This window comes from Mustelus asterias, chromosome 28, assembly GCF_964213995.1.
Source record: "Mustelus asterias chromosome 28, sMusAst1.hap1.1, whole genome shotgun sequence".
NCBI lineage: Eukaryota > Metazoa > Chordata > Chondrichthyes > Carcharhiniformes > Triakidae > Mustelus > Mustelus asterias.
In genome coordinates, this window is record NC_135828.1 from 21484173 (window position 1) to 21497445 (window position 13273).

At 46.0% G+C, this 13273-nt stretch overlaps 1 protein-coding gene across 1 annotated transcript in view; it reads right to left on the minus strand.

Moving 5' to 3' along the window:
- LOC144480306 (A disintegrin and metalloproteinase with thrombospondin motifs 14-like) overlaps positions 1–13273 on the minus strand; it is a 178035-nt gene that overhangs the window by 31632 nt on the left and 133130 nt on the right. The window contains exons 8-9 of the mRNA XM_078199660.1: positions 8514–8657; positions 1844–1976 (exon numbers count right to left, since the gene is read on the minus strand). Coding sequence (XP_078055786.1) covers positions 1844–1976; positions 8514–8657 — 277 coding nt within the window. The remainder of the gene's footprint in view (positions 1–1843; positions 1977–8513; positions 8658–13273) is intronic.

The window sequence follows — 13273 nt, forward strand, 5'->3', positions numbered from 1 at the left end:
GCAACTGTTCCTGAGGACAAAGAACCCCCTCCAGAAAAGAAAAGCCTTGGCATCTATCCAGGTCCCTCACTTACATAACTTACATGCATGTCATAGAGTCAGACAGCCAGAAAGGGCCTTTGGCCCATCGAGTCTGTGCTGACAATACCTACTACTAAAGGCACGCTAATCCCACCCATTTTCCTGCACTTGTCCCACACCCTTGAATGTTATGAAACTTCAAGTGCTCATCTAAATATTTTTTTAAAGGTTGTAAGGTTTTCAGCCTCCACTACCTTCCCAGGCAGCGCATTCCAGATTCCCAACACCCTCGGAGTGAAAAAGGTTTTTTCTTAAATCCCCCCTGAGTCTTTAAAGTTTATTTATTAGTGTCACAAGTAGGGCTTACATTAACACTGCAATGAAGTTACTGTGAAAATCCCCTAGTCGCCACACTCCAGCACCTGTTTGGGTACACTGAGAGAGAATTTAGCAAGGCCAATGCATCTAACCAGCATGTCTTTCGGACTGTGGGAGGAAACTGGAGCACTCGGAGGAAACCCACGCAGACACAGGGAGAACGTGCCGACTCCGCACAGACAGTGACCCAAGCCGGGAATCGAACCCAGGTCCCTGGTGCTGTGAGGCAGCAGCGCTAACCACTGTGCCACCATGCCCCTTACCCTAAAACCATGCCCCCTCGTGATTGACCCTGTCAACCAAGGGGAACAGTTGCTCCCTATTCATCCTGTCTATACCCCTCATAATCTTATACACCTCAATCATGTCTCCCCTCAGCCTTCTCCGCTCTAGAGAAAACAATCCAAGCCTATCTCGTCTCTCCTTGTAGCTCAAATGCTCTATCCCAGGTGAATCTCCTCTGTACCCACTCTGGTGCAATCACATCCTTCCTATAGTGAGGTGATCAGGACTGCACACAATACTCCAGCTGTGGCCTAACCAACTCACTGTACAACTCCAACACAACCTCCCAGCTCTTCAACTCTATGCCATGACTGATAAAAGCAAGTGTCCCATAAGCCTTCTTAACTCTCTTATTCATGTGCTCTGCTGCCTTCAGGGATCTGTGGGTAATGTCCCCAGTTCTAACTAACTAATTCAAATCCTTTTTTTATTCATTCATGGGACATGGGGCATCGCTGGCATTCATTGCCCATCCCTAGTTGCCCTTGGATGGCAGTTGAGAGTCAACCACATTGCTGTGGCTCTGGAGTCACATGTAGGCCAGACCGGGTAAGGGAGGCAGATTTCCTTCCCTAAAGGACATTAGTGAACCAGATGGTTTTTTCTGACAATCGACAATGGTTTCATGGTCATCAGTAGATTCTTAATTCCAGGTTTGTTTTATTGAATTCAAATTCCACCATCTGCCGTGACGGGATTCGAACCCGGGTCCCCAGAACATTAGGTGAGTTTCTGGATTAAGAGTCAAGCGATAATACCACTAGGCCATCGCCTCCCAAATTGTCTACTCAAAATGACAGATCAAATCTCCCCGAGTCCACTTCTTTTCTTAAAAAAAAGGGTACAAAGACCAATTTGATGATATTATCTTGATAATTCAGGCTTTTTAAGATCAACACCACCTCATGACTTTCCTCCAAACTTTATCAAGGCCTGAGTGTCACCACCCCCCTGTGAGAGGACCAACACTGGACAAATCATCGTACGTCTTACAAACCAGATGTACACATATCAGCATCGAATAAAAACAGAATAGAATCTGAACTGCGCACCAAAAATCAGTTCATTGCTTTTTTTTCCCATAAGAAGTTTCAAATGCAATTATAAACAAAAACACTAGGAGATGAGCAATAAGGCCGTGAAGCGAAACAATACTTACAGCTGTACACATTTTGTATCCAATTCCAAAATCAAAACGACACTGCTCGTCCATGGAATAGTCAATTCCTGGAAGCTCTGGCAACTTTGGCCACTTGTGTTCAAATGGGTCATCCAGCAGGCAGTCATAGGAACTGGCACACATCAGGAGAGAGAAATTAGGCGTACAAAGTTTTAAGTCACGTCAGCTTTTACTTGGCTTTAAATAATTAATTTTTGGGTCAAAGGAAATTATCTATTTGTTGTGTGGAAGAATTGCCCAGCATATTGGAAAGATGGGGTGTAGTGGATTCAACACCTGCCCTAGACTCACTGCCGCACAATGTTCTGGTATGGACAAGATGGGCCGAATGGCCTCCTTCTGTGCTGTAACTTTTCTATGAGATATTTTAATCTCAGCTGCAAAATTGTTGGAGGTGGCGAATCTAAGAGGAAGACAAAATCCCTGATTGCTTCATTCATGGGACATGGGCTTCGCTGGCTGGCCAGCATTTATTGCCCATCCCTGTTTGCCCGAGACCAGTTGGGAGTCACATGTAGGCCAGACCGGGTAAGGGTAGTAAATTTCATATAGAACATAGAACAGTACAGCAGAGAACAGGCCCTTCGGCCCACGATGTTGTGCCGAGCTTTATCTGAAACCAAGATCAAGCTATCCCACTCCCTATCATCCTGGTGTGCTCCATGTGCCTATCCAATAACCACTTAAATGTTCCGAAAGTGTCTGACTCCACTATCACTGCAGGCAGTCCATTCCACACCCCAACCACTCTCTGCGTAAAGAACCTACCTCTGAAATCCTTCCTATATCTCCCACCACGAACCCTATAGTTATGCCCCCTTGTAATAGCTCCATCCACCCGAGGAAATAGTCTTTGAACGTTCACTCTATCTATCCCCTTCATCATTTTATAAACCTCTATTAAGTCTCCCCTCAGTCTCCTCCGCTCCAGAGAGAACAGCCCTAGCTCCCTCAACCTTTCCTCATAAGACCTACCCTCCAAACCAGGCAGCATTTCCTTCCCTAAAGGACATTAGCGAACCAGATGGGTTTTTCTGACAATCGACAATGGTTTCATGGTCACCAGTAGATTTTTAATTCCAGATATTTTTTATTGAATTCAAATTCCACCATCTGCCGTGGCGGGATTCGAACCCGGGTCCCCAGAACATTAGCTGAGTTTCTGGATTAACAGTCCAGCGATAATAACACTCGGCCGTGACCTCCCCTACACTGATGCTGCACTTCACAGGACTCCAGATCTACCTAGGAGGATCATGACTATCTATTTTGCTTTGTTGGTTTCAACCACTAATGACAAGCCTTCTTCTTGTGCAACCCCACTATCTTATTAAGAACACCACAAGTTACCATAGGACATACAGCAAAACAGCTGAGGCAATTCAAATTATCCTGTCTGTGCTAATTCTTCACTAGAACGATCCAAAACTAATCTCAATGCCCTACAATTCCTGCTTTAAGTATTTATCCGCTCAGGCCTGGTCTCTGCATTAACCACTTCCAGTGGCAAAGGAATTCAAGCTTGTACAAACTTCTACATAAATAACTTTCCACCTTGTTTAACTCTTTAATGAAATTCTTACATTGGCAACAAGAACAGAAAATGCTGGAAAATCTCAGCAGGTCTGACAGCATCTGTGGAGAGAGAATAGAGCCAACGTTTCGAGTCTGGAGCTTCATCAGAGCTCTTACACTGGCAACCCTGTCATTGAATCATAGAATCCCTACAGTGCAGAAGGAGGCCATTCGGTCCATCGGGTCTGCACCGACAACAATCCTGCCCAGGCCCTATCCCCGTAACCCCACGGATTTACCTTGCTAATCCCCCTGACACTAAGGAGCAATTTAACATGGCCAATCAACCTAACCTGCACACCTTTGCACTATGGGAGAAAACGAGCCCCTGGAGGGAACCCACGCAGACATGGGGAGAATGTGCAGACTCCACACAGACCATCATCCAAGACCAGAATTGAACCCAGGTCCATGCCGTCTGTTCAACAGCCACTGGAAATAGACTTCCACTGTTCATCTTCTCAAAAACCCTATGTAATTAAAGACACTCTTTTAAAATCTCCTCATATCCCTTGCTACTCTCGCGGAAATAGTCATTAGAAGGGACCCCCAGATATTGGCAGTATCCCAGCATTTCCAACAGTTGACTATTATCAGAAGCGGGGAGTTGCATAAGGTTATCTGGGCTCCTCCAGCATTGTTTGCAATGTATACAAGGACAAAGCAGGCTATGTTTCCCCAGTGGAGGCTTGCTGCTATAGGAGAGTGTTAGTCAGACATGGGGCAAAAGCTCAGAATGTATGACACTGACTCTTGTCTAACAAGGCTCTATTGAGGTTTTGGTAGATTGAATAAACACAGAACAGAGCCGATACCCACTGGAAAGTGGCACAATAACCAGAGGTCATAGAGTTAAAATCATTGACAAAAGACCTAAAGGGGAGATGAGTGGAAACATTTTCAATTGGAGAGTTGTCAGGATCTGGAATGTTCTATCTGAAAAGACAGTCATGATATGGAGATGCCAGCTTTGGACTGGAGTGGGCACAGTAAGAAGTCTCACAACACCAGGTTAAAGTCCAACAGGTTTATTTGGAATCATGAGCTTTCGGAGCGCTGCCCCTTCATCAGGTGAGTGAGTGAGCGCTCCGAAAGCTTGTGATTCCAAATAAATCTGTTGAACTTTAACCTGGTGTTGTGAGACTTCTTACTGGAGAGACAGTGGAAGCTGAACGTATTAACAACTTTGAAAGAAAGTTAGAAAGATAATTGAGGATAAGGAATTTACAGGGTTACAGGCACTAAATACGAATGTGGAGTAAGCATGGCGGCATGGAAGTCTTGTGGCTCAGTGGGTTAGTGACCCTACCTCTGAGCCAGGAGCTCCTGGTTCGAGTCCCACCCCAGGACTTGATGGCCAAAGAAGGTGCGTTCATAACACAGCCAAACAAATCGAGTGTCAACCTGAAAAATCCTTCCAAATACACCAATGGCTGGCAGTAAGAGCAGTAGAGACTCCTGGTCAGCCACGCTTGATGTGGAGTGGCCCCCCCTCAAGCTATAAGCCCCCTGGCGACAGACTAGTGACCTGTTCCGGGAATGACTAGCTATGGAAACAGACAAAAGTCTGCCTTAGTGCGCCACTAGGTGTGGAAAGAGGATTGGAATGGAAGCATGACTGTTCTATCAAAGAGTTAGTACAGGCATCGCGGGCCAAATGGCTTCCTTCTGTGCTGCAATTTCCTTCAATTCTATTTGTGAGTGTAATCTCACTGAATTTGCCTCATAAACCTACAGTAAGAGGAAGTGTTATAAATCATGTTGTGTCGTACCTCTTGTGCATTATCTAAATATGAAGGATCCACTTAGAACATAGAACATAGAACATTACAGCGCAGAACAGGCCCTTCGGCCCACGATGTTGCACCGACCAGTTAAAAAAAACAAACTGTGACCCTCCAACCTAAACCAATTTCTTTTCGTCCATGAACCTATCTACGGATCTCTTAAACGCCCCCAAACTAGGCGCATTTACTACTGATGCTGGCAGGGCATTCCAATCCCTCACCACCCTCTGGGTAAAGAACCTACCCCTGACATCGGTTCTATAACTACCCCCCCTCAATTTAAAGCCATGCCCCCTCGTGCTGGATTTCTCCATCAGAGGAAAAAGGCTATCACTATCCACCCTATCTAAACCTCTAATCATCTTATATGTTTCAATAAGATCCCCTCTTAGCCGCCGCCTTTCCAGCGAAAACAATCCCAAATCCCTCAGCCTCTCCTCATAGGATCTCCCCTCCATACCAGGCAACATCCTGGTAAACCTCCTCTGCACCCTCTCCAAAGCCTCCACATCCTTCCTGTAATGTGGGGACCAGAACTGCACACAGTACTCCAAGTGCGGCCGCACCAGAGTTGTGTACAGTTGCAACATAACGCTACGACTCCTAAATTCAATCCCCCTACCAATAAACGCCAAGACACCATATGCCTTCTTAACAACCTTATCTACTTGATTCCCAACTTTCAGGGATCTATGCACACATACACCTAGATCCCTCTGCTCCTCCACACTATTCAAAGTCCTCCCGTTAGCCCTATACTCAACACATCTGTTATTCCTACCAAAGTGAATTACCTCACACTTCTCCGCATTAAACTCCATCCGCCACCTCTCGGCCCAACTTTGCAACCTGTCTAAGTCTTCCTGCAAACTACGACACCCTTCCTCACTGTCTACCACACCACCGACTTTGGTGTCATCAGCAAATTTGCTAATCCACCCAACTATACCCTCATCCAGATCATTAATAAATATTACAAACAGCAGTGGCCCCAAAACAGATCCCTGAGGTACACCACTTGTAACCGCACTCCATGATGAATATTTACTATCAACCACCACCCTCTGTTTCCTATCCGCTAGCCAATTCCTGATCCAATTTCCTAGATCACCCCCAATCCCATACATCTGCATTTTCTGCAGAAGCCTACCATGGTGAACCTTATCAAACGCCTTACTAAAATCCATATATACCACGTCCACTGCCTTGCCCCCATCCACCTCCTTGGTCACTTTCTCAAAAAACTCAATAAGGTTAGTAAGGCACGACCTACCTGCCACAAAACCATGCTGACTATCACCTATCAATTCATTACTCTCCAAATAACTATAAATCCTATCCCTTATAATTTTTTCCAACATCTTGCCGACAACAGAAGTGAGACTCACCGGTCTATAATTCCCGGGGAAGTCTCTGTTCCCCTTCTTAAACAATGGGACAACATTCGCTAACCTCCAATCTTCTGGTACTATACCAGAGGCCAACGACGACCTGAAGATCAGAGCCAGAGGCTCTGCAATCACTTCTCTTGCCTCCCAGAGAATCCTTGGATAAATCCCATCCGGACCAGGGGATTTATCTATTTTCAGACCCTCCAGAATATCCTGCACATCCTCCTTATCAACTGTAATACTGTCTATTCTACTCCCTTGCAACCCAGTGTCCTCCTCAGCTATATTCATGTCCCCTTGCGTGAACACCGAAGAGAAATATTGGTTCAATGCTTCACCAATCTCCTCCGGTTCCACACATAACTTCCCTCTGCCATCTATAACTGGCCCTAAACTTGCCCTAACCAACCTTCTGTTCTTGACATACCTATAGAACGCCTTAGGATTCTCTTTAACCCTATCCGCCAAAGTCTTCTCATGTCCCCTTTTAGCCCTTCTAAGCTCGCTCTTCAACTCCCTCTTAGCCAATCTAAAGCTTTCTAGTGCACTACCCGAGTGCTCACGTCTCATCCGAACATAAGCCTCCTTTTTCTTTTTAACCAACAAAGAAACTTTTTTGGTGCACCACGGTTCCCTAGCCCTACCAATTCCTCCTTGCCTGACAGGGACATACCTATCACAGACTCGCAGTAGCTGCTCCTTGAAAAAACTCCACATGTCGGACGTTCCCAGTCCCTGTAATCTCCTAGTCCAACCTATGTTTCCTAATTCTCTCCTAATAGCCTCATAATTACCCTTCCCCCAGCTAAAACCACTGGCCCGAGGTTCATGCCTATCCCTTTCCATCACTAAGGTGAACGTAACCGAATTGTGGTCACTATCACCAAAATGCACACCAACTTCCAAGTCTAGCACCTGGTCTGGCTCATTTCCCAGCACCAGATCCAATATAGCCTCACCTCTAGTTGGCCTGTCTACATACTGAGTCAAAAAACCTTCCTGCACGCTTTGAACAAAAACTGACCCCTCTAACGAGCTAGAGCTATAACAATTCCAGTCAATATTAGTCAAGTTAAAATCCCCCATAACAATTGCCCTATTACTTTCACTCCTAAGCAGGATTGACTCCGCAATCCTTACACACTTGTGACAAGTAATTTTCCAAACACACCTTCACATTGGGGAGCCTCACCACTCACTGCACGTGTCGGGAATTTCAAGTTAGCAATGAATGTAAAATAGCAGTAAGCTGTTCACCGGCACAGGATTGAAAAATTACTCGCGACAGTTGAACTAAAATCCCTCAAGAACCTCAAGTGGTTAGCACTGCTGCTTCACAGCGCCAGGGACCCAGGTTCGATTCCGGCCTCGGGTGACTGCCTGTGCGGAGTCTGCATGTTCTCCCCCCTGTGTCTGCGTGGGTTTCCTCCGGATGCTCCGGTTTCCTCCCACAGTCCAAAGATGTGCAAGTTAGGTGGATTGGTCATACTAAATTGTCCTTCAGTGTCCAAAGATGTGCAGGTTAGATGGATTGGCCATGCTAAATTGTCCCTTAGAGCCCCAAGGTTAGGGGGAATTAGCCGAGTAAATATGTGGGGTCACGGGGATAGTGCCTTGGTAAGATGCTGTGTTGGGAGAGTCAGTGCAGACTCAATAGGCCAAATGATCTCCTTCTGCACTGTAGGGATTCTATGATACCTGTAGAATGAGACATGCTTCTATTGAACTGTAACCAACATGTTGTATTTTAGGATTATTATGTAGTCAGTGTAATAGTAATCCAGCATTATTTTCACATTTTGATTCATGTCACGGATACACACGTGTTTGAGTAAAATGTGGAACCAGAGCACAGAATTTCACAGGTAATTACGATACGAAAATATAAGGACCTACTGTATGTATCGACTGAGCTCCTGTTTGCTGCAGCGAGACCAGTGATAGCGGTGGAATGCTGCTTGTACCAGAGGTGCCATGATGCTGCCCATACTCGTCTCGTCAGCACAGCGGTTACCTTGCCCATCATGCTCCATTCCTAAACTGTTAGCAAGCACATGTCAATCATTTCGCAAATCCATTCAGTCACGAAAGACGAAATAACCTGAACCTGGGCTCAGGCATTAATTATTGCATTAAAGTAGGGACTGTACAACTAATTTCACCAATACAAACACAATTTCCAACAGCTCTAACCAAGGGAAGCCAGATAAAAATCTGACCGGGCACTTGCAGCACCTTTCTCATGTTTCCCACAGAAAATATAAGTGGGGGTGGGCGGCACGGTGGTTAGCACTGCTGCCTCACAGCGCCAGAGACACAGGTTCGATTCCAGCCTTGGGTCACTGTCTGTGTGGAGTCTGCACGTTCTTCCAGTGTCTGCGTGGGTTTCCTCCGGGTGCTCCGGTTTCCCCTCTCAGTGCAAAGTTGTGCGGGTTAGGTGGATAGTCCATGGTAAATTGCCCCTTAGTGTCCAAAGATGTGCAGGTTAGGTTGATTGGCCAAACTAAATTGTCCCTTAGTGTCCAAAGATGTGCAGGTTAGGTTGATTGGCCATGCTAAATTGCCCCTTGGGGCATTAGCAGGGCATTAACATGAGGCAATTGGGATAGGGCCTGGATAGGATTGCGGTCGGTGCAGGCTCGATGGGCTAAATGGCCTCTTTCTGCACTGTAGGGATTCTATGAACAAGAAAATCTGACATTCTTCTCTACGGCCACCTTTCCATCATTCTAGTCTTCCCATTTAATCAGCGCTGTTTTCCAGACTACTTGTTGAATTTCATTCCACACCCCCCCCCTGTTGGAATTCAGATGCAGTACATCATTCCCTACACTAAAATCATACTTTCCCGGCTCCTCACAATTTAATTGAAGATCTACATTGTTAAATTTAATTTTCTCCATCTGTAATATTAATGGTCGATTATCCCTTATTCGTAAATCCCACAAAATGGAACACACCCAAAAAAACACTTTTTTTGAACCTCATCAACCTCTGGGTCCCTGACTCGAGCCAACACGAACCTCACTGACCGCACCCGATCTTTAGAACAGGAAGTCCCTGACCCCAGCCGATACGAACCTCACTGGGACAGGTATCAAGAAATCAGACACATTCAAAACAGGAGCAGGAAAAGGCCATGAGGCTTGCTGTGCCATTAAGTGAGATTGTGGTTAAATGCCTATATCAACTGCATTTTCCTACCTTTTACCCATATTACTTAGTTCCCAAAATCTCTATCGATCTCACCCTTGAATATATTCAATGACTGAGTTTCCACAGCCCTCTGGGGTAGAACATTCCAAAGATTCACAACCCTCTGAGTGAAGATATCTTTCCTCATCTCAGTCCTAAAAGTATGATCCTTTATCCTGAGACTAAGACCCTGAGTTCTACAGCAGAAACAGCATCCCCTCATCTACCCTGTCAATCCATTTAAGAACTCTATGACTGGAATTTTCCTGTCCCACCCGCCGCGGCAGTCGTAATGGGCAGGACCATGCAACGGTCTTCTGGTTTTGGGGCGAGTGGGCCGGAAAATCCCGCCCAATATGTTTCAAAGAGATCACATTTTATTCTTCTGAACTCCAAAGGAATATAGCCCCACTCTCCTCAGTCTCTCCTCATACCACCGGCACTCAGTAGCAGCAGTGAGTACCATCTAAAAGATGCACTGCAACAATTCACCAAAGATCCTTAGACAGCACCTTCCAAACCCACAACCACTTCCATCTAGAGGGACAAGGGCAGCAGATACATGGGAACACCACCACCTGCAAGTTCCCCTCCAAGCCACTCACCATCCCGACTTGGAAATATATCGCCGCTCCTTCACAGTCGCTGGGTCAAAATCCTGGAATTCCCTCCCTAACGGCATTGTGGGTCAACCCCCAGCACGTGGACTGCAGCGATTCAAGAAGGCAGCTCACCACCACCTTCTCAAGGGCAACGAGGGATGGGCAATAAATGCTGGCCAGCCAGTGATGCCCATGTCCCATGAATGAATAAAAAAAAACAGACCTATACCCTGATCACAGGGATTAATTCTCATTGTAGCTTCTCTAAGGCCAGTATATCTTCCTTGGGTAAGGAAACCAAGAATGTGAACCAGGGGTGGGCAAATGGAGTTAAGATATAGATAAACCATGAATGAACTGAATGGTTGAAAATACTCAAGAGGCTGAATGGTTCAGTACTGTGTTGCAATATATTGCTTTACCAATGAACTGAAGCCTTTCTAATTGGGTCCAGTAGATGGTGCTCATACACAACCTGCACCATGAACACTTGCAGTGTATGTTCGATGCCTACAACTCCAAGTCAATCTAAAAGCTCCTATGAAAATCTTACAAATACTTCCCACATTTTTGCAACACAGGGTATTACGGCGCATTTGCCTGTACTGGAAGCTACATATATTAATAAAATGAGCCCTTTTCTTTGCAGACAGAAAGAACATGTACACACATTGAGCCTGTTTCAGCTAAACAAAGTAAGTGATATCCATTCACTGGTTCATTCCACCACATCGTTACCAATCAGAGTCAAGCTGCCTGGTTTCAATTTCAAACAATACTCGGCAGTTAACTGTCAGTCGCCATCAACATGTGCATTCTCCGCACAACGCCTCTACCAGAGTCCACTAGCCAACCAATCAGCACCATCTTCTCATAGGTATAAAGTTGTTGCTTACCCCTGGCACTGGTATTCTTGCGATTGCTTTGATGAGTGCAAGACGGAAAGCTTCAACAAAATCGCTGGAATTCTACTGCCTGGCCGGCCACGGAATCGGAGCGGACGAGGGGCGGACAACCGAAATGTCCGTTGACCTTGGGCAGGAATTTCCGGTCTCGCTCGAGCGAGGCCGCAAAATCCCACCCAATGGGTCGAAGCAAACTCGATGGGCCGAAGGGCCTCTTCTGCACTGTCTGATTCTAAAATGCCATCTTTCAGCAATATTCAAGCTCTGTACTGTCGAATGACTATTTATACGGAGTATGTCACAGAGTAAAGAAGGAAAACCTTGCATAATACAGTCTACTCTGAAATGCCAAGATTGTTGGCCTGTATCTCAAACAGGTAGATCACCATCAATGTTGTTATCGTATGAACACGTAAATCACTTGTACCAGAATTCCAAATGTAGTAAAGACACTAACTCACTTTAAAATGGTGCAGAGGAACTTGGTCTGAGTGCATTAAGCACACATACGAGAACAATACTGACTGTAATTTCTAACCTTGCACATTGGTGAACTCCAGCACTGAGACCGTCATGCTGCACTGACATTGTTTGAACTGGATTGAAAGAAAATCAAAAATATTGTTCTCAGGTCAGGTTTCCCAGATGTTCCTTTTTGCTCGATTCAGAACAAAATCCAACAAAGGGCAGGCTGTGAACAAACTCAAGTTTTTGCACTGTGAGAATGGGGCGGCACGGTGGCACAGTGGTTAGCACTGCTGCCTCACAGCGGCAGGGACCCAGGTTCGATTCCGGCCTTGGGCGACTGTGTGGAGCCTGCACGTTCTCCCCGTGTCTGCGTGGGTTTCCTCCGAGTGCTCCGGTTTCCTCCCACAGTCCAAAGATGTGCAGGTTCGGTGGATTGGCCGTGCTAAATTGCCCCTTAGTGTCAGGAGAACTAGCAGGGGAAATACGTGGGGTTACGGAAGATAGGGCCTGGGTACAACTCTTGTCAGTGCAGGCTCAATGGGCCGAATGGCCTCCTTCTACACTATAGAGATTCTACAATTCTGTGGCGCAGTAGCAAATCTCACTAAGGGATGAAATGGCAAAATAGTGAATCTGAGCAAAATGAAAACCTGGTGACAAACTCTCACACCGAAAGAAGAACAGAAGATGCTGGAAATGCCAAACAGGTCAGACAGAATCCACTGATTTAACATTTCAGGTTTTCAACCTTTTATCATCAGGAGGAACTAGGAAGGGACGAGAGGGACAAAGCCAACAATGAAAATTAATTCACAGCTATGTTAATGCGAGGTTGATTTTTGCCACAGTGAAACTTGGCGTCATTACCAAGAGTGGCCTGACTTCCTGCTCGTCAGTGTGGCCACAACATGATGTAATTTCAAGAAGAAATTAGGGGCTTTTGGGGCTAAAGGGATCAAGGGATATGGTGGGGGGGGGGGGGGGGGAGATGTGCAGGGAGGAGGGAAGATCAGGATATTAGTGCTAGCACTGCTGCCTCACAGCGCCAGGGACCCGGGTTCGATTCCTGGCTTGCGTCACTGTCATTGCGGAGTCTGCACATTCTCCCCGTGTCTGCGTGGGTTTCCTCCAGGTGCTCCGGTTTCCTCCCACAATCTGAAAGATGTACTGATTAGGTGCATTGGCCATGCTAAATTCTCCCTCAGTGTTACCCGAACAGGCGCAGGAGTGTGGCGACTAGGAGATTTTCACAGTAACTTCATTGCAGTGTTAATCTAAGCCTACGTGTGACACTAATAAATGAACTTGAAACTTAAATTTGATGATCAGCCGTGATCATAACGAATGGCGGAGCAGGCTCAAAGGGCCAAATGGCCTCCTCCTGCTCCTATTTTTCTATGTTTCTACTGTAAGTGCTGCTGCCCCAAATCCCCTGCTAATTTGATCAACAGCATTATTAGTGCAGAGAAGACCAAGAGGAAGCTGG